Source organism: Vicugna pacos, chromosome 7 (assembly GCF_048564905.1).
Source record: "Vicugna pacos chromosome 7, VicPac4, whole genome shotgun sequence".
NCBI lineage: Eukaryota > Metazoa > Chordata > Mammalia > Artiodactyla > Camelidae > Vicugna > Vicugna pacos.
The window spans coordinates 41087592-41114799 of NC_132993.1; the positions used below are offsets into that span (position 1 = coordinate 41087592).

A 27208-nucleotide genomic window follows, 5' to 3' on the forward strand; every position below is an offset into this window, starting at 1 on the left:
CTCCAGCTAAAAATCAGAGTCCATCATCCCTGAATCCCACGTCCAATCTAATTGCCTCACCTCAGGTCAGGTGTCCCTTAATGGCCAGCAGAGCAGGTCATCATGTCATAAACATGGCTGCCTCATGGAGAAGGAGATGTTCTCAATGAAAGGGAGGTATTGAACTGGGAAGACACTCCCAAAGTATTTATTTCAACAGTTAGGGTAATCTTCCTATACAGATACATGCAAGCTACTATTATTAAGAAAGAAGAACTCAACAAGAAAAAACAAGTGTCAGAGAGGATGTGGAGAAAAAGGAACCTTTGTGCGTTGTCAGTAAGAATGTAAACTGGTGCAACCACTGTGGAAAACAGTATGGAATTTCCTTTAAATTTAAAACTAGAACTACCATATGATCCAGCAATTCCATTTCTGGTGTTTATCTGAAAGAAATGAAAACACTAACTTGAAAAGGTGTATGAACCCCCATGTTCATAGTAGCATTATTTATAATAGCTAAGACATGGAAACAGCCAGCGTCCATTGATGGATGAATAGCAAAGCAAGTCACACACACACACACACACACACACACACACACACACACACACACGCACGCGAGTATTATTCAGCCATGAAAAAGAAGGAAATCTTGCCATTTGTGACAACATGGATGGACCTTGTGGACATTATGCTAGCTGAAATAAGTCAGAAAGAGAAAGATAAATTCCATATGATCTCACTTACATGCATAATTAAAAAAAAAACCTCTAGATAATAAAAACCACCTGAGGACAGATTGGTGGTTGCCAGACATGGGTGGGGGAGGGGGGGAGTGGGGAGTGGGTGAAATGGGTAAAAGTGTGATCAAAAGTACAAACTTCCAGGGATAAATTGGGAGTTTGAGATTTGCAGACACTAACTACCATATATAAAATAGATAAACAAGTTTATACTGTATAGCACAGGGAACTATATTCAATATCTTGTAGTAACTTATGGTGAAAAAGAATGTGAAAATGAATATATGTATGTATATGTGTAACTGAACTATCATGCTGTACACCAGAAGCTGACACAACATTGTAAACTGAATATATTTCAATTAAAAAACAGTAGTGGATGGCATTCAAAAAAATAAACAAATAAATAAATCACACACACACACACACACACACACACACACATAGTACAAACGTCCAGTTATAAAATAAATAAGTCCTGGGGATGTACAGCATGGTGGCTATGGTTAATAATACTATATTGTATAATTGAAAGTTACTGAGAGAACAGAACTTAAAAGTTCTCATTACACACAAAAAATCTGCAACTGTGTTTGAGGAAGGATGATAACTAGATTCGTGGTGGTCATTTCACAATGCTTGTATATACAAAAATCAAATAATTAGGTTGTATACTGAAAACTAATATAATGAATATGTCAACTATATCTCACTTTTTTAAAAAGGTAAAAAACTTTACAACTATAAGCTTTTAGATGGATGAACATAATTTTAAAAAACTTCTTGGAACGGGATAGATTCATCACGTATAGAAAGCTGAATGAGAGTCATAATAACACCATTTAAAGAACACAATGGGAAAAAATCCACAGTGGGAAGTGTAACCAAACTGTAACACATAGTTTTAGGGTCCTGTATGATTTATATATATTTGGCAATGAGGATACTGATATATCAATATCTGGTGATATTTCTTTCCTGAACGCAATTAGAAAACCAGATGGACAAATTTCCAACAACAGCTCCCAGGCTAGGATGGCCTGATTCCATCTCCTAGAAGAAGGGACATCTGATAAAATGCCCAGGCAGAATCACCAGGCATTTCGTTATCATATTCTCATCTCTGATCATAGCTCCTACAGTTATTTGTATATAAATATATACATTACAGATATAGCGAAATAAAGCTGGACAATTCATAGAAATGGAATCATACAATATGTGGTCTTTCGTGTCTCGCTCCTTTCACTTAGTACAACATTTCATCAGAACTTCATTACTTTTTATGACAATAATATTCCGTTGTACAGACAGACCACATTTTGTTTATCCATTCATCAGGCTGATGGACGTTTGAATTGTTTCCACTTTTTGGCTATCGTGAATAGTGCTGCTGTGAATATCTGTGTATGAGCTCTTGTTTGAACACCTGTTTTCAGTTCTTTTGGGTGTACACCCAGGAATGCAATTGCTGGGTCATATGATAATTCTATGTTTAACTTACTAAGAAACTGCCAAGCTGTTTTCCACAGTGGCTGCCCCATTTTACATTCTCACCAGCAATGTATAAGGTTTCCAATTTCTCCACATCCTTGCCAACATTTATTTTCCAGTTTTTGACTAGAGATAACCTAGCGAGTATGAAGAGGGGTCTCAATGGGGTTTGGAGTTGCATTTCCCTAGTAACTAAGCTCTTAGGTTTTTGACTGCACACAAAAGGTTGTTTATTCTCAGAGGCATGGATTGTATCTTAAGAGGTTTAATATTCTTATACAGTAGGTGATTAATCATTGCCTGTTGACAAATCTTTCATTCGGCAAACATTTACGAACAGATTTTGAGCTTTGTGTGAGCTCAGCACCAATGAAAAAGAGTTATATTTAGCTTCAGGAGGGCAGAAGATCAAAACACAGAGATACAATCAAAGACTCTATGACAACAGGCCCCTAAGCTGGCAAATTCACACCTCTATGTGGAGCAGCAATGGAAGATTTAGAGGCTCTCTGATCCACTGCACCAAGTGGTGGCTGAAGGTCAGTGACAGTTAAAATTGGTATCAGCTGCCGTTTTCATCTCCCTTTTCATTTTTAATAAAACGTGTCTTGGCAGAACCCTCTTAAGGCAGATGGGTGCCCACTTCCCAGAGGTGTTTGGCGGATTCATGTGAGCCAGACACTTTGTGATGAGGAGACTTCTGCTGTAATTGAAGAGTCAGGTGCTCTTATTAATGAGACTTTTAATTCTGAGCATTGACTCCATGTCAGATACTGTCCCAGGCAATTTATTAATAGCTGAGAATGTAATGCACAGCTTTCAGACATTATCTCAATCTTAATAAATAGCTCTTTCCTCTGCTGCAGCATTGGGTCTGTCTGGGTTCAGATCTGAGCTCTGCCCCTTACTAGCTATGAGATTTAACTTCTGTGAATATCAATTTTCTTATCAGTAAAGATGGAAATTAAAATGCCCACCTCTTAGGGCTGTTTTCAGGATGAGCTAAAATAATCCGGCTAACTTACTACAGTGTCTGGTACATGGAGGGGAGTTAATAATGTTGTTCTCTTTGCTTTCACTTATAAATGGGGATATCACAAATATTGTCCCTCCTACTCTGTGATGGGAGAAGTGAGGCACGAGCCTCACAGGGAATGAGTCATTATCTTGTCTTCCCGGCTCACGGCCACTTCTAGCTCCCTGAGAGCTGCTAGAGCCCTGAACCAGGATGATGGGCCCACAACAGCCATGTTTGTACCACAGGCCATGGCCTTTCAGGTCAGCGCTGATTGAACTGAGGGAGACAAACATGGGACTCAAGTGGGCCAATCAGATTTTGTATAAGAATTTGGAATTGAGACCAAGAGACAAAAAGTTTGAATCTGTATGTGACTAGAACTGTGTCACATAATTTAGGATCTAAATACCACTATATTCTGGCATAGGGATTGGCAAAGTATAGAAAGCTGGTCCTCAGAGAGCGAAGAGGGAAGTAGACATGCAGAAAGCAGCAGCGATTTGAGCTGAGAAAAGATCCCAGTGGTTTTCCAGTTCTTGGGTCTCGTCTTTTCTGAGCCCAGCTCACATGTTTTTCCTTGGAGTCCATGAGACACCCACCTACAGGCTTAGAATCAATTCCTTTATATTGCTTCTCAAAGTTTGGTGGGCAAGATTTTCATAGGTCACCAAACTCCAATGGGCAAACGACTGAACTTCATTTTCGTGTAACAAAATTAAATTCGAGCTCTCATTCCACCTGATGGCAGAAAAGCAATCAAGTGAAGCTCCAGGTAAACTCAGCCATTTCAGTTTTTTTAGGCATTTTAGGTTTCACTCAATTCAGGATATTCTCACACATTTCCTTCCCTCCATAGTGTCATATCCAGACTTCTTGGGCATCCTTCTTGCTGTCAGAGGAGGCATTTGGTCCATGCTCAGCCCTGGAGAGAGATGTAACTGAGGTGCGATGCATCAGCCATCTGATCCCGGGTCATCATGTCCTTGCAGCCCCTCTGCAGCCACCTGATTCTGCACAACAGCTCTCCACAGCTCTTCGGTCACTATCAGATAGCTTTGTGTCCCTTTTAGGAACTCACTAGCATCTAAATTTTTTATACTTTTTTTTTTTTTAGAATAAAAAGGGATTTGACAAAATCTGGGCAACCCTAATCTGCAGGAAGTAGAGACGTCTAGTTATTCTTCTGATTTCTTTCTAATGTCTTATTTACAACATAAACTTTGTGCACTGATCTTTTTAGGGGAGAGCCTTTTGAAACTTGAAATTCCTTTGACTGTTGTAAATCAAAAGTGCTGGATTTTTTTTTCAACACTGTATCTTTTATTGGAACATAACATGCCTACGTAGTAAGTACGTAGTTAATGTCTGCTGAATGACCAGATGATTCCCAGGATGAATCAGTCAGCTCCAAGTCCAAACGCAGGGGCTCCAGCTGATATGCCACCTAGGCTTTGATCAAACAGCTACCTGTGAAAGTTTTCTGTTAGGATAAGAATTTCACACGTCAGATTTCAGTGGAATAGGTGAGCCCCAATCTCTGCTCCTTTCCCCACCACAATCACAGCAGTCAGATAAAGTTGAGGAATTTATTACGGAAATAAGAGAGGCAAAGACACCCCAAATGACAGAAAGAAAACTCTGAAAACATCCCTTTTCAAGCCAAAGTGGGGCCTGGACTTGACCTCCCCCACAGGACAAGAAACTGGTGTGTTAGCAACAACATTCTCTGGCAGCCACCTTGCCGGGGTGTGAGGGTCTCAGCCAGGACTGCTCCCCACCCCCAGCCAAAGGTGGGGAGGAGACAAAGACTGTAGAATCAATACAGAGGCAACAGAGAGCTGCAAGGAAAGGCTGAGAGAGGGAGAGAGAGGTGGAGAGGACCGTGACAGAGTCTCAGGCTTTTGGCTCCTAGCGCCTCAAATACGTTAACAAGTAGTTCTGCAAAATGCTTCTGAAAAGGTAGAAACGCCTAACGCTGTTGCCGAGAGTCCCCCTGGCCCCCTCCCAACATGCCACCTCATGCTCCTGGGTGTACAGGGCAGAGCCCAAAGGCCATATTTTTGAAAAAAAGAAAAACAAGAAGAAGCCCTGTTGTTCTGTAAGGAGAGAGGAAGGAGCTGAAGGCTGCTGGGGCCTTTCCCACGTGGGCCATGTGTTCTGCAGAAGCAACTTCCCAGCAGCAGTGTGGCACGATTCGAGGGGAGGGCCTCACCTTTTGTCACCCAGGCTTCAACGTACTCCATTCTCCACTCAAGAGCTGTCAATTTCTCATTTAGTGTTGTGGGTCTTGAATGGCAAGACATATCTCCATGTACTCCCGGTTCGCCCAGTCCTGGTGAATCTCCCGCTGCACCGGGTCCTCTTGTCCCGCCATGGCTGCTGCCTAAGGAAGAGCGACTGCCAAAAGTGCTGGATTTTAAAACTATTGTTTCTACTATAAATTTCAGGAGCCTAACTTGCAACTTACTTGAGTTTCAAGAACCTGATTTGGAGCTCAAATCCATTTGGCTGACACACTGCATAGAGGTGGCTTAACCAGCAAGGGCCAAAGCGTAACTTATAGGAAATGTACATTTCATCAGGCTGCATGGGTTTGAGTTGATTCCTTGATTACTGTAAGCAGAAAAAGGAAGTCTCCCAAGACTGCTTTCTGTCCTTCAATCCAGCCTGCCTCTTAGAATTTCCAGGATGATCTCTGTAATGTTCCATCTGCCTTCCACAATCCTTGTGTCAACTGCGACATGGATGCTTGTGGGCAGATGGAAAGGCTGTGCCAAAGTTAGACCTGCATATGCAAGACCAAGTGAAACACAACACCCATTCTCTTAAAACCAGACTGCTTTTAGAAGGAGAGAAGGAGAATGCCATTCCATCATGCATGCCTGTCATTCCTCAACTTTGGTATCAAACCATCTTTATACCCTGGCCCATGGAGAAACTTGCTATTAAATTCTGTTCTCTCACAGTCCTTATGTAGCAACTGTGTTGGGGGAACCACTTCAGACATTCGAAGCTTCACTAAGTAAGCCATTCGCAACAAGAAAGCTAGAATAGGGGAGCATCTCAGATAGTTTCAGTAAACTGGAGACCAGACAATATAATCAATGTGTTCAGAATCGTCAATGAAATCAGCTCTATGGGAGAGAGTCAACATTTTCCTGCCATAAACGTAAGGCATCCATTAGTTGCACAAAGTTAGGATTGTAGGGCTCTTAGAGCAGGTATTCCCTTTGTTAATTCTAGGTCACAGGGTACAGAAAAGTAAATTTAATGAATTTTAATGACATAATAAAAATACAATTATCAAGTGAAAAGAGCGGTAAACAGATGTACACATATAGATCCAGTTTTACATACATACACACACACACATATGTGTCTAGACATATATAAGAATAACAGATGGAAACAATAAACAGTGATCACTTCTAGGCTATCATGAGTAGCTTACATTTTCCTTCTAACACTTTAATATGTGTCCCAAACTTTTTTATTATTCTTATCAAGAGAAAATAATTGACAACATGCTTTTTTAAAGGGCGGAATGAGACCTCCAATTCTCAAACGATAAAATAAGGGGAAAAGATCATCTGAAAGCTCCCTTGCCACATGGCCTAGAAATGCTTTATAAAATATAGCAAAAATATTTTAAACCCCTGAGTGAACTGATAAGAGAGGAGGGAAAGTCGAAGAGTGTCAGTAAGAAATAGGAAAGTGAGTGGCAAGGATGTTGGGGGCGGGTCCTGTATTCCTAACACAGTTTTTAAAGGACTGTAGTCTCACTGACAGAGCAGATGAGGAAAAACATCAATCCACTGAGGGACAAAAAGGTATTTATATGCTTCTGCCTAGGTGAGAAAAATGTCCATCTGAGAAACAAAATCTCCAGGTTTGTTTCTCCCTCAAATTTGGAGGTTTAAATTTTACAGATAATCCAGGAACTGTGATGCTAAATGACCTCCAGGGTAATAAAATGACCAAAAAGTTGGTCCAGGTGTGGTGATCTCTCTATGGCAGAAGCAGAGCAGTTCTTGAGGGACACACTCCTAAGTCAAGCCACAGGGGATTCTCACAGAAAAACAGGCTCCTCCAAAGATGAGCTCACAAACAAGAATGATGAAATGCTGAAGAATAAAATCCACCATAAGAGTCAGCAGACACCATCAATAGCACCAAAAGATTCCCTAAAACTTTACATAATAGAATGACAATTTGAAAGAGAATGTAAAATAATCATGTCTGGATGTATTAAAGGTCCAAAAGATGTACTTAAAACACCAAGAAAATAATAAGTCCAATGAAAGGCACTTTGCATGGTAGTTATGAGCACAGACTGTGGAGATAAACTTCCGGGTTCAAATCCCAGCCCCATCACCTGTTAGCTGGATGATACCACCCACTCGCTGGATTGCTTGATTACTATGAGGTGAAAACCCTGGTCTCCCAAGAATGCTTTCCATCCTTCAACCCCGTTTGCCTTCTTAGAATTTCCAGGATTATCTCCTCTGTAACATTTCATCTGCCTTCACAATCCTTTTGTCAACTGGGGTGAATCACTTAATATTTCTGTGCCTCAGCTGCTTCCTCTGTAGAGTGGGAGTATTAATGGTACTTACATCAATGGGGTGTTGTGAGGATTAAACGTGTTAATATATACAAAGTGCTTAGAAGACTGCCTATCAAATTGTATCACTATATATGTGGGTAGAAATAGATACATAATTAAATATTGTATCAATATATATCTATAATATATATTCCAAATGTGTGTGTATATAGATGTACTAAATCCATGAATTGAAAAATAGGCTCAGATATGAGACACAAAAACTCAGCCATATGCTGGTTCACAATAGGTACACTTAAAATCTAATGATGCAGAAAAACTGTAACGGAACAGCAAAAAAATTATACCAGGTAAATACATATTTTTAAAGAACTGACAGCACATTACTCAGTAGCCACAACAGAGACCAAAAGACAATAATTATGTTGCTATTAGACAAAAAAAAAAGACTTTAAAATTGTTTAACTTTTTAGAGATTGGAAAAGGTCATTGCAAACTGAAAACATGAACAGTTCATCAGGAATATTCAACAGTTCTGATACGCTATGCACCAAATAAAGATAGCACAACTGACAGAATGACATGGTAAACTGGACAAATTCACATTCAGGATGTGCCAGGCAAAAACAGAATTTGACAGATTTAAACAACACAATTTGCATGACTCAGTATGTACCAAAAAAGTCAAGGTTTTCTGACTACAATGTACTACAATTTGAAATTAGTTAACAACAAGATAACCCCTCAAAAAACATGAAAAACACACTTCTAAATAGTTTATGTGTCAAGAGAGAAGCTTTAAGGGAAATAAGTACATATTTAGCACTAAAGGACAATGACAACAACACATAATAAAACATGTGGGATGCAGCTAAACTAGAACTTGAGTCATTTAATGGCCTTAATTACAAACACTAGAAAAGACGAAAGCCTGAAAGCAATAAAAGAAATGACAGCCCCCTACAAGTAGAAGCTGCGAAATAACAAAAATCAAAACAGAAATGAATGAAACAGAGAAACAAAGAAACAGAAAAACCAAAAAACCAAAAGTTATTTTTTAAAAGTTAAAATAAGATGACATGGAATAGCCAAAACTATCTTGAAAAATAATGAAGTTGGAGGACTTACTCTTTCCAATTTCAAAATTTACTCTGGAACTCAAGATAGCGTGGCATTAATAAACTGCTGTATTCTTGCCTGGTTGCTGTGGTCGGGACTTCCGGGTCTGTGTTGGGTGGTGGTGGTGGTGGTGGCATCCTTGTCTTGTCCCGGAGTTTGGTGGGAGGCTTTTGAGGTTTTCACCGTTTAATGCTGTGCTGGCTGTAGGTTTGTCATGTGTAGCTTTCGTGATGTTGGGTTGTGTTCCCTCGGTGCCCACTTTGGTGAGTTTTTGTCGTGAATGGGTGTTGAATTTTGTCAGGGGCTTTTGTGCGTCTATTGGGATGATCGTGTGGTTTTGGTCCTTTCTCTTGTTGAAGTGGAGTGTTGCTTTGGTTGATTTGCGTGTGTTGGGCCACCTTTGTGTCCCTGGGATGAGCCCCATTTGAGCAGGTTGTATGGTCTTTTTTGTGTGCTGTGGGATTCTGTTTGCTGGTATTTTGGTGGGGACTTTTTTGAATCTGTGTTCGTCGGTGATGTTGGTCTGTAATTCTCTTTTTTGGTGGTGTCTTTGCCTGGTTTTGGTGTCGGGGTGGTTGTGGCTTCGTGGAGTGAGTTTGGGAGTGTTCCTTCTTTTCGGTCTTCTGGAGGAGTTTGGGAGGGACTGGTGTGAGTACTTCTTTGTGTGTGTGGTGGAGTTCCCTGGTGGGGCTGTCCGTTTCTGGACTTTTATTTGTGGGGATTTTTTTTTTTATTGTTGATTCGATTTCATTCCTTGTGATCGGTTTGTTCGGGTGGTCGGTTTCTTCTTGTTTCAGTCTTGGTGGACTGTGTGTTTCCGGGGGCTTGTCCATCTCCTCTAGGTTATCCCTTTTTTTATGTTGTTTTTCGTGATGTTCTCTTATGATATTCTGTATTTCTATGTTGTTTGTTGTGGTTTCTCCGTTTTCCTTTCTTGTTTTGCAGATTTGTGCTCTCGCTTTTTTCTTCTTTGTGAGTTTGGCCAGAGGTTCTCGATTTTGTTTACTCTTTCAGGAAATTGCTTTTGGTTTGGTTGATTATTTTCTCTATTTCTTTTGGTCTCTGTTTTATTTGTTTCCTCCCGGATCTTGGTTGTTTCCTTCCTTCTGCTGACTTTTGGGTGTTTTTGCTCTTCTGTTTCTGGTTCTTTTAACTGGTGGGTTGGATTGTTTGTTTGGTGTTGTTCTTCTTTTTTGGGGAGGGCCTGTGTCGCCCTGGACTTTCCTCTTGGCGCTGCTTTTGCTTTGTCCCGTGGGTTTTTTGTGGTTGTTTTCGTTTTCGTTTGTCTCAGGGTATTCCTTGGTTTCGGCTTTGATTTCATCATTGACCTTTTTTTTTTTCAGTGGCATGTTGTTTGATCTCTATGCTTTCCTTTTTTTTATGCTTTGTTTCTCTGGGGTTGGTTTCTGGTTTCGATGGCATTGTGGTCGGTGGGGATGCTTGGGATGGTTTCTGTCTTCTTAGGGTTGTTGGGGCTTCTTTTGTGACCGGGTGCGTGATGGATCCTGGAGGGTGTTCCACGCGCACTTGAAAGGAATGTGTATCCTGATTTGGGGGGTTGTGGTGCTCTGGGAGTGTCCACTAGATCTAGTTTTTCTGTTGTATCGTTTGGTTTCTCTGTTGCCTTGTTTATTTTTTCTGTGGAGGATCTGTCTAGTGATGTTGGTGTGGTGTTGGAACTTCTGACGGTGATTGTGTTCCCATCAGTTTCCCCGTTTATCTCTGTTTGTGATTGTTTTGTGTGCTTGGGTGCTCATGTTGGATGCATGTATGTTGATGATTGTGGTGTCCTCGTCTTGTGTTGCTCCTTTGATCATTGTAGAATGCCTTTATTTATCTTTCAAAAAAAAAATAAACTGCTGTATTAATGGTCAGTAGATTTTTGACAAACATACCAAGAAAATTCAGTGGGGAAAGAATATTTTTTTTCCACAAATGTTGCTGAGACAGCTAGATATCCACAAGCAAAAGAATGAAATTGGACCCCTACCTTATATTATATATATAAAAAAAACTCAAAATGAACCATAGATCTAAAAACATAAAATTCTTAGAAGAAAGCATAGGAGTAAATCTTCATGATCTTAGACAATGTCTTCTTAGATATAATACGAAAAGTACAAGAAACAAAATGAAAAAATTGTAAAATTAGACTTCATCAAAACGACAGAATTCTGAGCTTCAAATGATGACACCAGAAAAGTGAAAAGACAACTCAGAGACTGCAAGAAAATATTTGAAAGTCATGTATCTGAAAAGCGACTTGTACCAAGAATATGTAAAGAATTCTTACAACTCAATGATATGAAAATAAATAACTCAATTAAAAATTGGGCAAAGGATTTGAATACACATTTTCCTAGTGAAGATACACAAATGGCCAATAAGTGCATGAAAAGATGCTCAACATCATTAGTCATTAGGGAAAGGCAAATCAAAATGGTGAGATACGACTTCATATCCACTAAGACAGCCACAGTAATAAAAAATAATAATAATAAGTATTGGTGAAGATATGGAGAGATTGGAACCCTCATACATAGCTGGTAGATTATAAAATATTGCAACCATTTTAGAAAACAGTTCAGCAGTTCCTCCAAATATTAAATGTGGAATTACCAGTATGACTGAGCAGTTCTGCTCCTAGATATATATCCAACAGAAATGAAAACACATTTGTCCACACAAATACTGGTATGCAAATATTCATAGTAGCATTATTCATAACAGTCAAAAAATGGAAACAATCCAAAATGCCCATCAGCTGGTGAATGGATAAACAAAATGTGGTGAATGGATAAACATCCATACAATAGAATAGTTTTCAGCAATAAAACAGAATGAAGTACTGGTATATGCTACAATACAGAATAATCTCAGACATGCTAAGGAAAAGAAGCCAGTCATAAAAGACCACATATTGTACGATTCCATTTCTATGAAAGGTCCAGAAGAGGAAATCCATAGAGACAGAAAGTAGATTACTCATTGCCCAGGGCTGGAGAAGGGAGGAATGGGGAACGACTGCTCATTGGACACAAGGTTCTTTTTAGGGTGATGAAAATATTTTAAAATTAGACTATGGTGAGAACTGCATAACTCTGTAAATATGATTTTAAAAAAACATTTAATTGTGCACCTTAAATGGGTGAATTTTATACTATGTAAATTTTACTCAATACAATTGCGTTTTGAAAAATTAAGTAAGATGAGATTAAATGCCATGTGGTATCCTGGATTGGATCCTGGAAAAGAAAAGGGGCATAGTGAAAACACTGGTAAGATCTGAATGATCTTTGTACTAACATTAGGGATGATGGGTGATGGCAATATAGGAATTCTGTATTATCTTCACAATGTTTCTATAAATCTGAAATCATCCCAAAACAAAAGTAAAAATTAACCATGGTGAATCTTTAGTGCACTTGATCTAGAGAGATGGGGTAGGGGGCACAAATAATTAGGAGCAACACATGGATTATAAACTATAAATAGCAGAGATATAATCATAATACTAAGAACAATTGTGTAACAGTGCTGTGAGGTAGGTTCCTTCATGCCACCACCCGACATGTCTCTGGGCTCAGGGTAGATTCCACAGTGTGATGCAGTTTGAGATAACGAACATGTTCTTTTAGGGGAAACCTACAACACAAGGGTCAGCAAGAAGAGATAAGAAATGTGGTTCACTGTCCTCCCATCACTGCATGGAGAGTTACATCTCAACCTCGGTGATGAGCTTGTCAGTGGGAGGCAAACAGACTGCTTGGCAGAGTGATCTGGGTTCAAGTGCTTGATGTTTATAGCGGTTGCTGAGAAAGCCAGCTGCCCAGCACCTGGAGACCTGTGGTGGGGCTGGGAAGGCTGATTTAGGGTGCTCTCGGATCAGGTGGGGACAGGCCTCGCTGGCTTCCTGTCCAGTCTATCCAGAATAAGCTCTCAGGGTTACTTTTGCACAATTGTACTTGACATTCACAACCAGTAAATTGAAAATATACACAAAATCCATAGTTCCTTAGAAAAATATAACTTAATGAAACTACTCAAGAAGAAATATATTTTTGGTTAGATTTATAACTTGAACTAGAAGTTTTAAAATTCACTTTCCTCCCTTAGGAAAAAAAAAGGAAGAGGAACAAAAAATAAAACAGCCCATTAAACCCAGGAGGCTTTACCAGTCAGACGCAAACTTCAAAGAACAGATCATTGTTTTCTTAACAAACTGTTCCAATGAGTCTAAAATGAGGAACACTGCCCACCTCATTCTATGAAGTAAAATAATTCTGATGGCAAAATCAGATAAGGACGGTATGAGAAAGTATTAATTAAAGGCTAATCTTATTTCTAAATATAGATGCAAAAATCCTAACTAAAATGTTAGTTACCCAAACCCAGAAATGCTTATTAAAAATATATCATTATCAGGGGGAGGATACAGCTCAAGTGGTAGAGCACATGCTTAGCAGACAAAAGGTCTTGGGTTCAATCCCCAGTACCTCCTCTAAAAGTAAACAAAGAAGTAAACCTAATTACCTCCCCCCAAAAAACAAACACACAAAATATACCAAGTTGGATTCAAAATTATAAAGTCTAGTAATGAGATTTATCATATTAACTGGCTAAAGGAGAAAACCACATGATCATCTCAATAAATGTAGAAAAACTTTTGATAATATTCAACCTTGTTTCATAACTAATATCTATAGCAAATAGTAGAAAGCAACTTCCTTAGCCTGGTGAATGGTAGCTACCAAAATTATAGCAATTTTCAAAATCATATAGCAAAAGATATATACAATTGTAAAATGCTGAAAGTATTCCCTTTCAGACCAGGAACACAATAACAATTTGTTCTATTACCACTTCTGTTCAACATTGTTCACTTAAGTTTTTCACTAATGTGATAACACAAGAAAAAGAAATACAAATTATAAAGATTGAAAAGGAAAAAATAAGAAATACAGAAGAATCTATGAACCACTAGAAATAAGGGTTTATCAAGGTTGTTGAAGACAAAACAAGTATGTAAAATCAGTAACAATGCTGTTCACCAGCAACAGAAATTATAATTGTAATTTAAAAAAAACATATTTTCAATGGCAATGCTAAAATCTAAGGTACCTAGGAATAAATATAATGAAAGATGCACAGGACTTTTATCAATAAAATTATAAAACTCTATTGAAACATATAGTAGAATACCTAAATAGATGGAAATAAAAACCATGCTTACTGATGGGAAGATGCACTTTTGTAGCAACAGCAGTTTTTCCCCAAAGCAGTCTAATAAATTCAGTACAAGTGTAATAAAAATTCCAACAAGATATTTTTCAGAACTTGGCAAGATGATCCTTAAATTCATACAGAAGATTAAAGGATGAAGAAGAGCCAGAACTCTTCTAAGAGGACACACGAGATGTGTGTGTGTGTGTTTGGGGGTGGAGGGGGGACCAATTCCAACAGATACCATCACTTTCTTTAAATAACAGTGTGGTATTGGTCTAGAGAGAGAAAATTAGGCAAATGGAACAGAACAGAGTCTAGTATTAAACTCATTTATCTATGACAGTGGTGGCATTTAAATTATAGGAAAAGGATAGCTCCAGAGGTGCTGAGACAAGTGGCTATCCATAAGGAAAAGAAAACATTAACCCAGACCACATTCCATACACAAATAATTTCCAGATGGTTTAAAGACCTAAAGGTGAAAAATTATAAAATTTTTGGGAAAAATATCAATGATGTTCTAGTATTATTTGAATATGAAATTATTTTCTCAACTAAGCCCAATAAACACTAGTCATAAAGGAAAAATGATACATTTGATTACATTAAAATCAAAAACTTATTTTATAACAAAAGGCACGAGATACAAACTGAAAAGACAAGCCATCGATCAAGAGAAGGTATTTGCTCTTTATATAACCAATATAACTAGAATTGAAGGATAAACGACCCAAGAGAAAAGTGGTAACAGATACAAATAAACAAAACCCAGAGGAGGAATCTTAAATGAATGTTCAGTAAACCTATGAAGCCATGCTCAACAACCTCATCTCTTTTTTTTTTTTAGCCATTTGTATTTATTTCTTCATTTGTGAATTACCTACTCATGTCCTTTGTGACTATTTCTATTGTATTTTGTGTATTTTCTAACTGATTTGAGGTAATTCTTCATGTTTTGAACTTGCTGTTTTGACCTGGTTATTCTGATCTTGCTGTTTTAAATCTGTTGTTCCTGAGAACATGTCTTCTGCATAACTTAAAAAATTTAAATATGATTTACAGACACTTGTAATCTTATCTACTAGAGATGCACAGAGATAGTGTCCTATGTTTGTTCATAGAAACTTTCTTTCAACTTTTCACTTTTACATTCAGTTATATATGATCTATCTTGAATTCTTTTTGTGTGGTGTCAGGTATGGAATGAGGTTCATTTTCCTCCATATAGATAGGCAGTGGTCCCAGCACTTTTTGTTGAAAAGATCTTCCATTCACCATTGAACTTCTTTGACACTTGGATCAAAAATTAATTGACTATATAAGTATGGGTTTATTTCTGAACTCTCTTGTTCCTTGGATCTTTATACCATACCATCTTGATTACTACAGTTTTATAGAAAGTCTTGTAATTAGCTAATACAAGTCCTCCAACTTTGTTAATTTTCAAGACTGTGCTAGGTCCTATACGTTTCCACATAAATTTTAGAATCAATTTCTACAAAAATTCTACTGGTCTATTTTTAACAGTTTTATCAAGATACAACTCATATACCATACAACTTGCCTATTTAAAGTGTATCAATCAAGAATAAAATTCAAGTATGCAATTCAAAGTGTACAATTTGTATAATGATTTTTGGTATATTACTTCACTAATTTTAAAAAATCATAAGTATATGCAGCATAAATTTTGCCATTGCAATCATTTTTCAGTAAGCATTAAGTGCATTCACAATTTAGTAGAAATATCACTAATATCTAGTTCTGGAGCACTTCATCATCCCGAACAGAAATTCTATAACCAGTGTTCAATAACCCCCCACTCCCCCTCCTCCCACCCCCCCTGCTCATCTCTAATCTACCTTCTGTCTCTATGAATTTGCTTACTCTAGATATTTCACATGAGTGTAATTGTACAATATTTGTCCTTTTGTATTTGGCTTATTTCATTTTGTTTAATGTTTTCAAGATTCATCCATGTTATAAATGTATCAGAACATCATTCTTTTTTTTATGGCTGAATAATCCATTGTTTGTATAGACCACATTTTGTTTATCAATTCATATGCAGCTAGACATTTGGGTTATTTCCACCTTTGGACTATTGTGAATAATGCTGCAATGAATACTGGCATACAAATATCTGTTCAAGTCTCTGCCTTTAATTCCTTTGGGTCTATGCCTAGGAGTGGAATTGCTGGGTCTTATGGTAATTCTATATTTAGCTTTTTTGAGAAACTGCCAAATTGTAAAATGCACCTGCACCATTTCACAATCCCACTAGCAATGTACAGTTGTTTCCATTTCTCCATATTCTTGCCAACACTTGTTATTTTCTATTTTTTTTTTGTTTTTCATTATAGCCATCCTAGTAGGTATGGAGTGATAGCTCACTGTTGCTTTTATTTGCATTTCTCTAATGACTAATGATGTTGGGTATCTTTTCATATGCTCATTGGCCATTTATATATTTTCTTTGGAAAAATGTCTTTTTCTCTTTTGCCCATTTTTTAACCAAGTTGTCTGTCTTTTTGTTACTGAGTTATGTGTTCTTTTTATATTCTGCACGCAAGTCCCTTATCAGGTATATGATTTGCAAATATTTTCTTCCATTCTGTTTCTTGACAATGTCTTTGATGCACAAAAGTTTTTAATTTTGATGAAGTTCAATTTATCTATTTGTTACTGGTATTGCTGCTCATGCTTTTGGTATCAATATCTACATGCTTGCATTGTTATTGGAATTCTGTTGAATGTTTAGATCAATTTTGGAAGAAATTAACATTGTGATACTGTGATATATAATAAGAAATATATTGCATTTCTTCTTTCTAGCTGTTTCCTGAGTTATATCCTTTTATAATAACTAAATTGGTACATGTAAGTGAGACAGTTCTCTAAGTTCTGTGAATTACTTTAGCAAATTAATTGAATGCAGGAAGGGGGTTGTTTTCAGTGAGAGGCACAGGTAACAACCTGGACTTGTGATGGGCATCTGAAGTGGAGGGACTGAGCCCTTAACCTTGAAATCTGATGTTTCCTCTACATAGATAGTGTCAGAACTGAATTAAATTGAAGGACACCCAGCTGGTGACAATATCAGATCTTCTAACCCATAAACACAGTATAATTTTTAAAATTTATTTTAGGTCTCCTATATGTTGTTTCAGACATATTTTACAGTTTTCTGTATAGAGGTTTTGTACATATTTTATGAAATTTATACCTGATTATTTTATTCTATTTTAAATGGCACTGTTTTTCAATTTTCATTTTCTAATTGTTTCTTGCTAGTGTATATTTCTCTATATCTTGAGAAATTGCTCTTGTATGCTGCAAACATCTATATTCAGCTGTTAGCTCTAGTTGTCTTTGTAGAGTTCTTGAGATTTTCTACATACATCATTTGCAAATAAAAAGTTTCCTTTCTTTCTTTTCAATCTGTATAACTTTTATTTCTTTTCTTGCCTTATTTCACTGGCTAGGCCCTCAACTTCAATAACGAATGGAAGTGGTATGTTGAGAGCAAACATCCTTATCTTGTTCCTGATCTTTGCTGGGGGGAAAACATTCATTATCATATTGTTAGGTATAATGCCACCTAGTGTTATATGTTGAATTGTGTACTTCCAAAAGATATGTTTAAATCCTAATTTCTGGCAGCTGTGAATTTGACCTTATTTCAAAACAAGGTCTTTGTAGATACAATCAAGTTAAGATGAAGTTATACAGAATATACAGTGGGCCCTGAACCCAGTGACTGGTATTTTTATAAGGAGAGAGAGATTTGAAGACACAGGGAGAAGACAACCAAGTAAAGATGAAGGCAGATACTGGAGTTATGCTGCCACAAGTCAAGAAACACCAAGGACTGCTGGCAACCACCAGAAGCTAGGAAGAGGTAAAGAATGATTCTTCCCTAGAGGCTTCAGAGGGTGCACAGCCCTGCCAATACCTTGATTTTGGACTTGTAGCCTCCAGAACTGAGAGAATAAATTTCTGTTGTTTTAAGCCAACTAGTTTGTGTTAAGTTGCTATTGCTCTAACAAACATATCCAGCTTTGTAGTAAAATATGTTCATGAATTTTTGGTTTTGCTATCTTGTTCTGTCTGCTTTTATGTGGAAATTCAGAGACTGAAAGATCTAACTGTTGCCATTTCTATTTTCCCAGAATCTTTCTTCCCATCAATGGCTTTAAACTTGTTTTATGGTCCAGCACATGGTTTAACTTGGTGAAGGTTCCATGTGTGCCCGAAATGTCAATGAGTTTGAGTTGGTTGATAGTGTTTGTCAGGCCTTCGGTCATCTGCAACCAAAAGAATGCGAACTGGCACAACGTTCTTTATGCCCCAGCTTCATTGCCACTCCCTCTAGGGAGCCTTTGAGCTACGCCCTCAACTAAAAGGACACACTCTCCCCACTGGGTTCCCAAAGCATTTTGTTCATACTTCTTGTAGAGCATGTATTACATTCTGTTTTGTAACACAGTTATTCAGGAACGTGTCTTATCTCTATGTCTAGTTTGAAGATTCCCGGAGAGCGGGAATTCATTTCTGTGTCTGCAAGGCACCTACCATGGTGCCTTGCACATCACAGGTACTCATTTGTTTGCAGTGTTTTGTTTCTTGCCTGGTTGTGAAGACACTTCTGCCAACAGAACTCAGTTTTACCACGCAGGGACAATAAGGGACTACATTAGATAGATCTTGGTTTGGGTGTGTGATTAAACATCTTATTTTCTAAAACATAAGATATTTTAAATAATTCTCTTTTTAATAGGAATGTCCTCTCCTAACAGTCCTGAATATTTCACAGATTAAATTAAATAATTTCTAAAAAGAACTTAAAAGGAAAAGCCCTAAGTGTACTCTAAGTAATGACATTTATGGACAGTTTACGAGGTTCTTCCTAATAATGTAATTTCATTTGTGTCTACGGGCGGTTGGAGTGAGCTGAGAAGGAAGTAACTACCTGTCAGGAACAAGTACCTCTCTAACCATTCCACCAGCACAGCATAATTAGTACTCGCCATGTGCCAGGCACAGTGCTATCTGCTGTAAAGGTGTTCATTTCAGTCTTCATGACAACACCATCTCCATCTTACAGACAAGGAAATACAGACTCAAGGGCTTAAATGATTTGCCCAAGGTGATCCAGAGTGTAAATTTCAAGGGCAGAACCAGAATCCTGATCTGTCCATTCTAGTCCCATGCAGTTTCCACCCTCACACCCAGAAAGAGAAGGGTTCAGAAGATCTGCACAAATGTGAGCACCCACTATGTGTTTAGGAGATTCGAACGTGGGCCATGATGAAAATACCTAGAAGCTGGTGCCTGTCTAGATGATAAGGCAACATGCCAGGGGGTTTTCATATGCTGCCTCATTTAATTCCTGCAAGGATCTCGAGAGCAGGGAGCATCATCTTTTGGTTTACAGAGGAGAAAGTGAAGCTCAGAGAAGTGAATCAGCTTGCACAGAGCCTTGGAGCCCCGCAGGCAGGGCGAGGCAGAGCTGGGATTTGACCCCAGGTGTCCGCGCTCTCCTACTTCACACACAGTGATGAGGATGTGGGCTCTGCAGTCCGCCTGTGTGGGCTCCCAGCTCAGTTCCACCTCTCACACTCAAGCTCCTCCATTTCTAAGCCTCAGTTTCCTCATATATAAATAACTTCCTCGGTTATTCTGAGGGTTAAATGAGACACTCTGTACGAAGTTCTTCACACAGTTCTGGGTAATACATAAAAGTTCATTATTAATGTTGTAATTTAGGAAGGAGGTAAAGGCTAACAGAAAGCGAAGACGCAGCCCAGTGTCCTGTGCTGCTGCAGCACAACAGTGATGAGTTCATTGGACCCTCGTTTCGGCACGTTGCTCATTTTTCTTCTATTAACCACAAAAGGTCACGTCCACAGATTAGTGGAGGCGGAAGGCATGAGAGATAATCTGGCCAAAGGCAAATGTCTTGGACTCATCTGAAAATTTCTCAGGCTTCTTTCAGTTACAAGTTTTAGAAACCTCATTCCAATGAGCTCTAAATAAAGGGGGGGGTATTGGTTTGCATGACTGGGTGAGCTGGGTGTGCACGGGCCCCAGTCTTACAGGATCCAGCACTCCACTGCGTTTATCCAATCTCCCCACCCACTGTCCTCTGTGCAGCTGTTTCTCACTTCTCTGCTGCCCTCTTCCTGCCAGTGCAGACCTCCACGCAGCGGAAGGAGGGCTCCCGATGAGTCATTCTTCCGCCACCCCAGGCTGGTAACTTGAGAGAAAAGGGATTGTATTAGTCAGCTGGGGCTGCTGTTCCAAAGTACCGTAGTTTGGGTGGCTTAAATTTAACAGTCGTTTATTTCCCCTAGTTCCGGAGGTTGGAAGTCTGAGATCAGGCTCGGGTGGTTTCTTGGTGGGGGTCCTCTTCCTGGTTCTGTCATCCTCACAGGGGCTTTCTTGGTCACGCAGAGATTCCTGGTCTTCTTTTTATAACAGCATTAATATTATCATGCAGCCCCACCCTGGTGACCTAATCTAACTCTAACCGCCTCCAAAAGACCCCCTCTCCTAATACTATCCCACTGGGGGTTAGGGTTTCAACATATGAATTTTTGGGGGGGGGGGGACACAAACATGCAGTTCACAACAGGGATACACGCTCTCCCAGTGTCCAAACAGTTGTCCTGGAGAAGTCCCAGGATGGGCCTAGACCAGATCACATGGATCACATGCCCACTGCTGTGGCCAGAGGGCTGGGCACTGTGATCAGCAGCCCAGTCAGAACTCAAGAGTAGTGAAGGGGCTGTCACTCAAAGAAATGAGAATATTCCAGAACAAGGGGATAGGACATTAGGGCAGAAAAATGTATTGGATATCCTCTGGAGTGAGCAGGGTAGTGTTCTATAGAAAGTGTCAGGTCAAATGCGCTGTTAGCACTTCCTCTGGAATCTTCCAAATAGGATACAGCTCTGAAGCATCCCTCGAGAGCTCAGGCAAGGAAGAGGAAATGCTGCCGTCTCCGTGGAAACAGGATTAGGTGAAGGTCTCCTTTTTGAAGGAGGCAGGGAGGGGCCTGCCGGAGGGACAGCACTGAATCCTCTGTGAGGTCAGGGACAAGCAGCCCCAATAAGAAAAGGCTTATTCAGCCAGGAAAGCTCAAGGTATGATGGCCTTTAAAGTTTTACTTCCCCTTCAAACAGTAATAATAACAACTATAATCATTACCACCATCATTTTTGAAACTCTCATCTTGAGCTAGACACTGTGCTATACACATTATTCACAATTTCTAACTGTAGCCTGGTAACAGCCTTTGGGATAGTGATTATGACCACGGCAGAATACGGCGTCTCTCAGTTCTGCAATCTGGTGATCATCTTTTTTATACTAATCACATCAAGGATTTGGGATTTGATCAAACTGTGTCACAGAGAGAGGATCCAGAGTTGCTCTCACCCATGCCACAAGAGAATATAGGGCTTCCACGGGTTTCCACCAACGCCACGTTGAACGGTCCTTAAAACAAATGCTTACTGAAGACAGGTGACTACTGCATTCTCGCATCTGCCATGCCTGGCAGCTGAGTTTGATCAGCATAAGCTAATACTGAGCTACAGCTCTATGGCCCAGCAATTTCACTTGGGCAGAGAAAGGACTGACATTTCACTTCCAAGCTCACAGAAGCACAAAGAAAGAAACCTTTCAGCTTCTCTGATGGACTGCAGCCAATTTATGTGCAAAATTCCCAAGTTACTGAGTCTTTTTGGCTTCCTCTTGTAAGATGACTGTCAGCCACTCCAAATGGCTTCTTTTTGTTTTTTTTCATGTTTCAGATGCACTGGGCAAGTCAGTAGGCACCATACTAGCATTCTGTTTTACCCCCTTAGACCCAAAGAATATGACACTCATGAGTTGTAGAAGCTGGGATATTTAGGTGATTAACATGTGAGGAAAGGTATAGCGGCTTATGAGCGAAAAATAACCAGTGAGAAGAAAGGGAGTGTGGCGAGATTAAGTTAAAAATTTAAAGTACCTTGCTAGGACGTATAAAGCAAATATCACTATAAGGAACAGCATATACCAGAGGTCTAACCACGCTATACAATGCTTTTTAACCTGTTTTTTTGGAGTAGGCTCCCTGCCTCCCAATTTTAAAATAAAAAGATAGCATAGTTATCAAACAGAAGGCAAGCAGTATAATAAAGTACAAAGAAAAAAGTAAAACTAAATCAATACCCACTTAAATTAACCATCATTAACTTCAGCTAAATATCATTTCTGACTTATTTTTACACAGAGAGAGATAAAAGTAGAGGGGATTTTTATAAACATAGACGCCTATTTATTTTTATTTATCATATTTATTTCTGATCACATTAATTTTTTAAAAAAGCATTCAGGCAGTTTGCTTGTATTTAAGATAAGAAACTAGAGTAAACTGAAGCAATTACTAAACTTTAAATATTTCTTTATCTCAACAGATATTTCTTTAAAAATCCATTCAAACTTATTTTTAAAAATTACCAAAAAACTTGGTTAGTCATTATATATATATATATATATATATATATATATATATATATATATACATGATTTTTTATTTTAGACAATATCAACTCTTTGCTACGATACTAAGAGGAGACTGGCACTCTTACACCTCCCTTTCTCCACCCCCAACTTATCAGTTATATTCCTAAGGTTTACAGTATTTGCAATCTGTATCTGTAATTCCCAGTTTGATCTTGGTTCTTTATATAAATTCAGTGCTCACCACCAGTCCTTTCACTTGATGCATCCCTTCTATCAAATGGTTTCCTGAAGAAGGGCTCATGGGGGTTGTATTCCCTGAGTTCTTGCATGCTGAAGAATATTTGACATTATATTTGACAACTCGGCTGGCAATAATATACTTGTTACTAGTTTTGCCACTCAGAACTTTGGAAACATTCCTCCACTGCCTCCTGGCGGTAAAGAAGTTTGAGACCCTTTGGTGACCTGCTTTTTCTTCCTCATCAGTGAAGAATTCTTTCATCATTCTTGAAGTTCATTCACTTCATCAGGGTATGTTTTGGTGTCAACTGCTTTCTGTAAGATTCCCTAGAACACAGTGCAGTTTTTCAATCTGAAGTTTCATTCCATCATTTCAGGAAAATGTTTCTGTATTCTATCTTTCAGCACTTTTTTAGTTCCTTTTTTTTTTTTTTTTGGTCACCAGTTATGCCTTTGTTAGAGTATCTTTGTCTTCCTACAGTTGTCCTCTCAAGAATTAAACTTTTTTTAATTCTTCATTCACTTGCAGTCATCTCAAGCCTTTTCTTCTATCATCAGTTCAGTTTTCAACCATGTTTCTTGCTATTTCTGACTCATTTATTTGTTCTTAATAGTGTTATTCTGGCCAAGTTGTTTCCTTTAGCTCTGCAATCTGCCTTTTTTATTTTATTTTGTTCGGTTGTTTAATCAGCTTATATGTGAGCTCTTATTGAATTCATGTTCTTTGAAAACACAACATACCTGTAGGAACTTTTGTTTCTTAGGTTAGCTTTTCTTCCCTATTGGTTTCGTCTGTTCCCTACTTTGCTCCCTTTACTGGCTGTAGCATATTTATGTGGTTATCAGGTCATTTTATTTAAATTTGCTCATGCTTAAAGTGGGCAGCTCTGTTCAGACCATTTTATTTGCTTTGATATAGTATTGGTGTATTATCCTTGGCATATTTCTTATCTTATTTGACAACTATGTTTGTTTCTCCGTGAACTTGTGTTCTATATACTTTCCTGATTGGATGACATTAAAAATATTTAATAATCAGCATGATACATCAGCTGTGGAATCATAGACAAGGGGCTTCCCCAATTCCCTCGTGCCTCAGTTTTCTCATCTGTAATTTGAGGACAGTAATAGTACTGGCCCTGTAGAGTGATTAGGAGGATTAAATGTGTCAATAGTTGTAAACAGCTTGGAATGATGCTCAGAAAATAGTATATGTTCCATAAATGATACTTATTATTGGCATATTCAATTAAGCAGAAACCCAAACAAACGTCTTTGAAAAACACTTGATAAAATACTTTAAAAATAAGTTTATTATAACTAATGAATATAAAATCTGACAGATGTCTTCAAACATTTTTGCAAAAAAAGTAAATCCCTCCCTTATTCCCCCTCCCCACAAGATACAGAGTAATAACTTGGACAGAGTTTTACATGAAACCTAAACATGAAATTTTCATTCATCAGTTGGTCCTCCAGGCTCCAACACATTATATTCTAAGTAAAAGTCCATCAGAATTAAGAAATCAACAAACCACTTGACACTTGCTTTCTACTGTCATTATAATGCTCATTCATAATGTTGAAGGACAAAAACCATAACAGAAGACGGCACATGACAAATATTCAAAGTGCATGGATCTATGAAACCACAAACATTCAAGATAAGAATACTGGGGGTGGAATTAAATGTTGACTGAAAGAAGTAATCCAAGGAAATCTATGTACATTGTAGCCTTTGGCATCTGGTCTAATGTGTTTCTTCTTTAGAGACATCATTCTGTCCATCTATTAACCAGATTAAATCAACCATAACACATGTCTCATCTGACACAGATTGTCTACAGCCAATTTCACATGAGGTAGTTGGGCTGTTTACTGACATTCTAGTGAAACTGTCATGACACAGGGGACACATCAAACATGCCATGAGACTGGCTCATTAGCCTTCTGGGAAGCAACAGAATTACTCCTAGATCACCCTTCTTGTCACCACTGACTCCTTACACACCTATAACTAGACACACATACACAGGAGTCTGTGTGGCTCTCTGTGCAGCTTTGCAGGGGATACCAACCATCCCAGGGTAGTTTCTGTTTATAAAGCACAGGGAGGAAATACTGACCACACTTTAAAATATATAAAATAGAAAGGATGGCGCTTAAAACAAGCAAGATCTCTTTCTTGTGTTCTCACATAACTTAGCTGGAAATGTGCTTCCTCTGAAAGACAAGTGATTTAAAGGGTAACCAAAGAATCTTCAAACTTTTGCATTGCAGAGTAGTGGTTATGTTTTTTCCTTTTAATGAAAGGCTATGTAAAACAGTGGAGAAGAAAGATCGATGCATGCATCAACTGTACTGCCAACGACAGCTTCATCGTGCCCCGATGCAGCAGTGCAACGAGAAATCATGCAGATGGCCTCTGTACACAGGCTACTGCCTACGCCGGAATGGGACTGAGGACATTTCTAGGAGGTCTAGAGGACCGGATGCTCGTGGAATTGCTGAAGGACCCTAACACCCTTGTAATAGATAAGCAGTTTTAAAATACTATTAGACAGTGGGTACTTTTATGTCATTATTATGAACCCCTGAGTAAGCAACTGCAGACCACAAAGGGCTGTGCGGAAGCAGGGTGTTTCTACTCTGTGCACGTCACAGGGACACAGGCTGCCTTACACCCTGAAGCCTGTGCACAGACTCCACCACATCACAAAGAGCGTCGAGTCAGGCCCTCCAAGACCAAGCACATTAGCTCAGCTAATAGATCGATGGCTTGAGATATATTGTATTTATAAATTCTAAATCTAAAAGTTTTTCAAAGGTTGATAGTTCACCCTCAAAAAAGAAATGAAACATGAGGGCAGGGAAGATGAAGAGCTGTAAAACCTATGACTAAAATCAGAAGCAACTGATTTTAATTGATGATTCAGAAATGCACCATTACGTAACCAACTTCTTGAAGACATGGTCGTTTAGAAAAAAAGAACATACAAATTTTCTGTCAGAAACTTTCCAAAATCACATCATTTTGTATTGGTCATGACCCTCTGACTCTCCCTACTGACTTAAATGGTATTTCTTCATACAAATTGTTTTCACAATCAGATTAAGTTTCCTTAATACGCTACCTCTTGCTCCAGCATTTACTTATTTTAAACTTAATAAAGAAAACTATATTTATTGGTCCCTACCATGTATTTTTCTTAATTAAAAAGTTTTTTGAATACAAAATTGAGAGCATTAACTTTTTGGATATATACATAAACGCAATTAATAATCAGAAAGAGAAGACTGCAAAACTTTCCAGCAGAACTCATCTAATAACAGATCACCTTTCCTAGATGCCACACACCACGGCGGTCACCTGTTTTACAGCTGCAAATGCGAACAGGGGTTCTTTAAGAAGCTCCTGCAGCCAAGGGGAACAGAACGCCCATAGACAGGGCACCTGATCCTGGCTAGGCCTGTACCGATGCTCCGTATATGTGCTCCAGGTGCTGCTGAGGAACGGAGAATAACAGCTAGAGGAGGGACGCTCTGGCACTCTGCTGGGGCCACTGCTGGCCATCGAGAGGAGCAGAGGAGAGGAGAGAAAAGCAGCAGGGCTGAACTGTGGAGTTCAGATAGCCCTCTCCGTGGACTACGACATTTGGGGAGGATTTATGTGCAGAATGACATGCAAACAATGACGACGATGTGCCTTGAGCTACTACGTACACATCCTAATCAACACTGTCTTTCAAAGTCAACTTCCTGGGGACTGATATGCTCTACATTCCGAGAGCCCCACTTCTAGAACTCCCTGTGGATCGGGATCATGAGGTGATGAGAAAAATTGCCTTTACCTCGTAGTCACAGGTTGGTTTCGTCCCCAAAAGGTATCCCTTTAACTTTTTTGCCAAGATTAGCTATAATGAATTACATTTACTTTCAAAAGACAAAAAATTGCCATCATTGAAAGGATTTTATTTGGTGTGACAAATACCCACTGATCCCTTCTAAGTGTAAGGCCTTGGCTTCTGCAGTGAGGAGAAGTGCAGATATGATGAAATTATGTGGACAGAAACACCTTGAAAGGGGTCGTCCAAATGTTACGTAGCTTGTACTGTTATCTAGAAGACATGCTGCCTTTCCTTGACGAGCTCTCAAAAGGTTGCTATAGAAAAGGAATCCTAAAAATGTCTGAGCAATGAGAGCAAGGTGATTACTCTGCCAACAAATGTACTAGCGTTTTCCCACCTCCTCTCACTGTCAGGGGGAAAGAAAGCTTAGACGGCCCAGGAATCTTGGAGGATT

General features: G+C 38.8%; 1 protein-coding gene and 1 pseudogene across 1 annotated transcript in view; both read right to left on the bottom strand.

Annotated features, from left to right (window-relative positions):
* The window catches only part of LOC116278744 (probable protein BRICK1 pseudogene), a 52858-nt pseudogene that overhangs the window by 8624 nt on the left and 17026 nt on the right, over positions 1-27208 (bottom strand).
* The window catches only part of PLEKHA8 (pleckstrin homology domain containing A8), a 67415-nt gene continuing 52749 nt past the window's right edge, over positions 12543-27208 (bottom strand). The window contains exon 13 of the mRNA XM_072964734.1: positions 12543-12568. Coding sequence (XP_072820835.1) covers positions 12558-12568 — 11 coding nt within the window. The 3' untranslated portion in view covers positions 12543-12557. The remainder of the gene's footprint in view (positions 12569-27208) is intronic.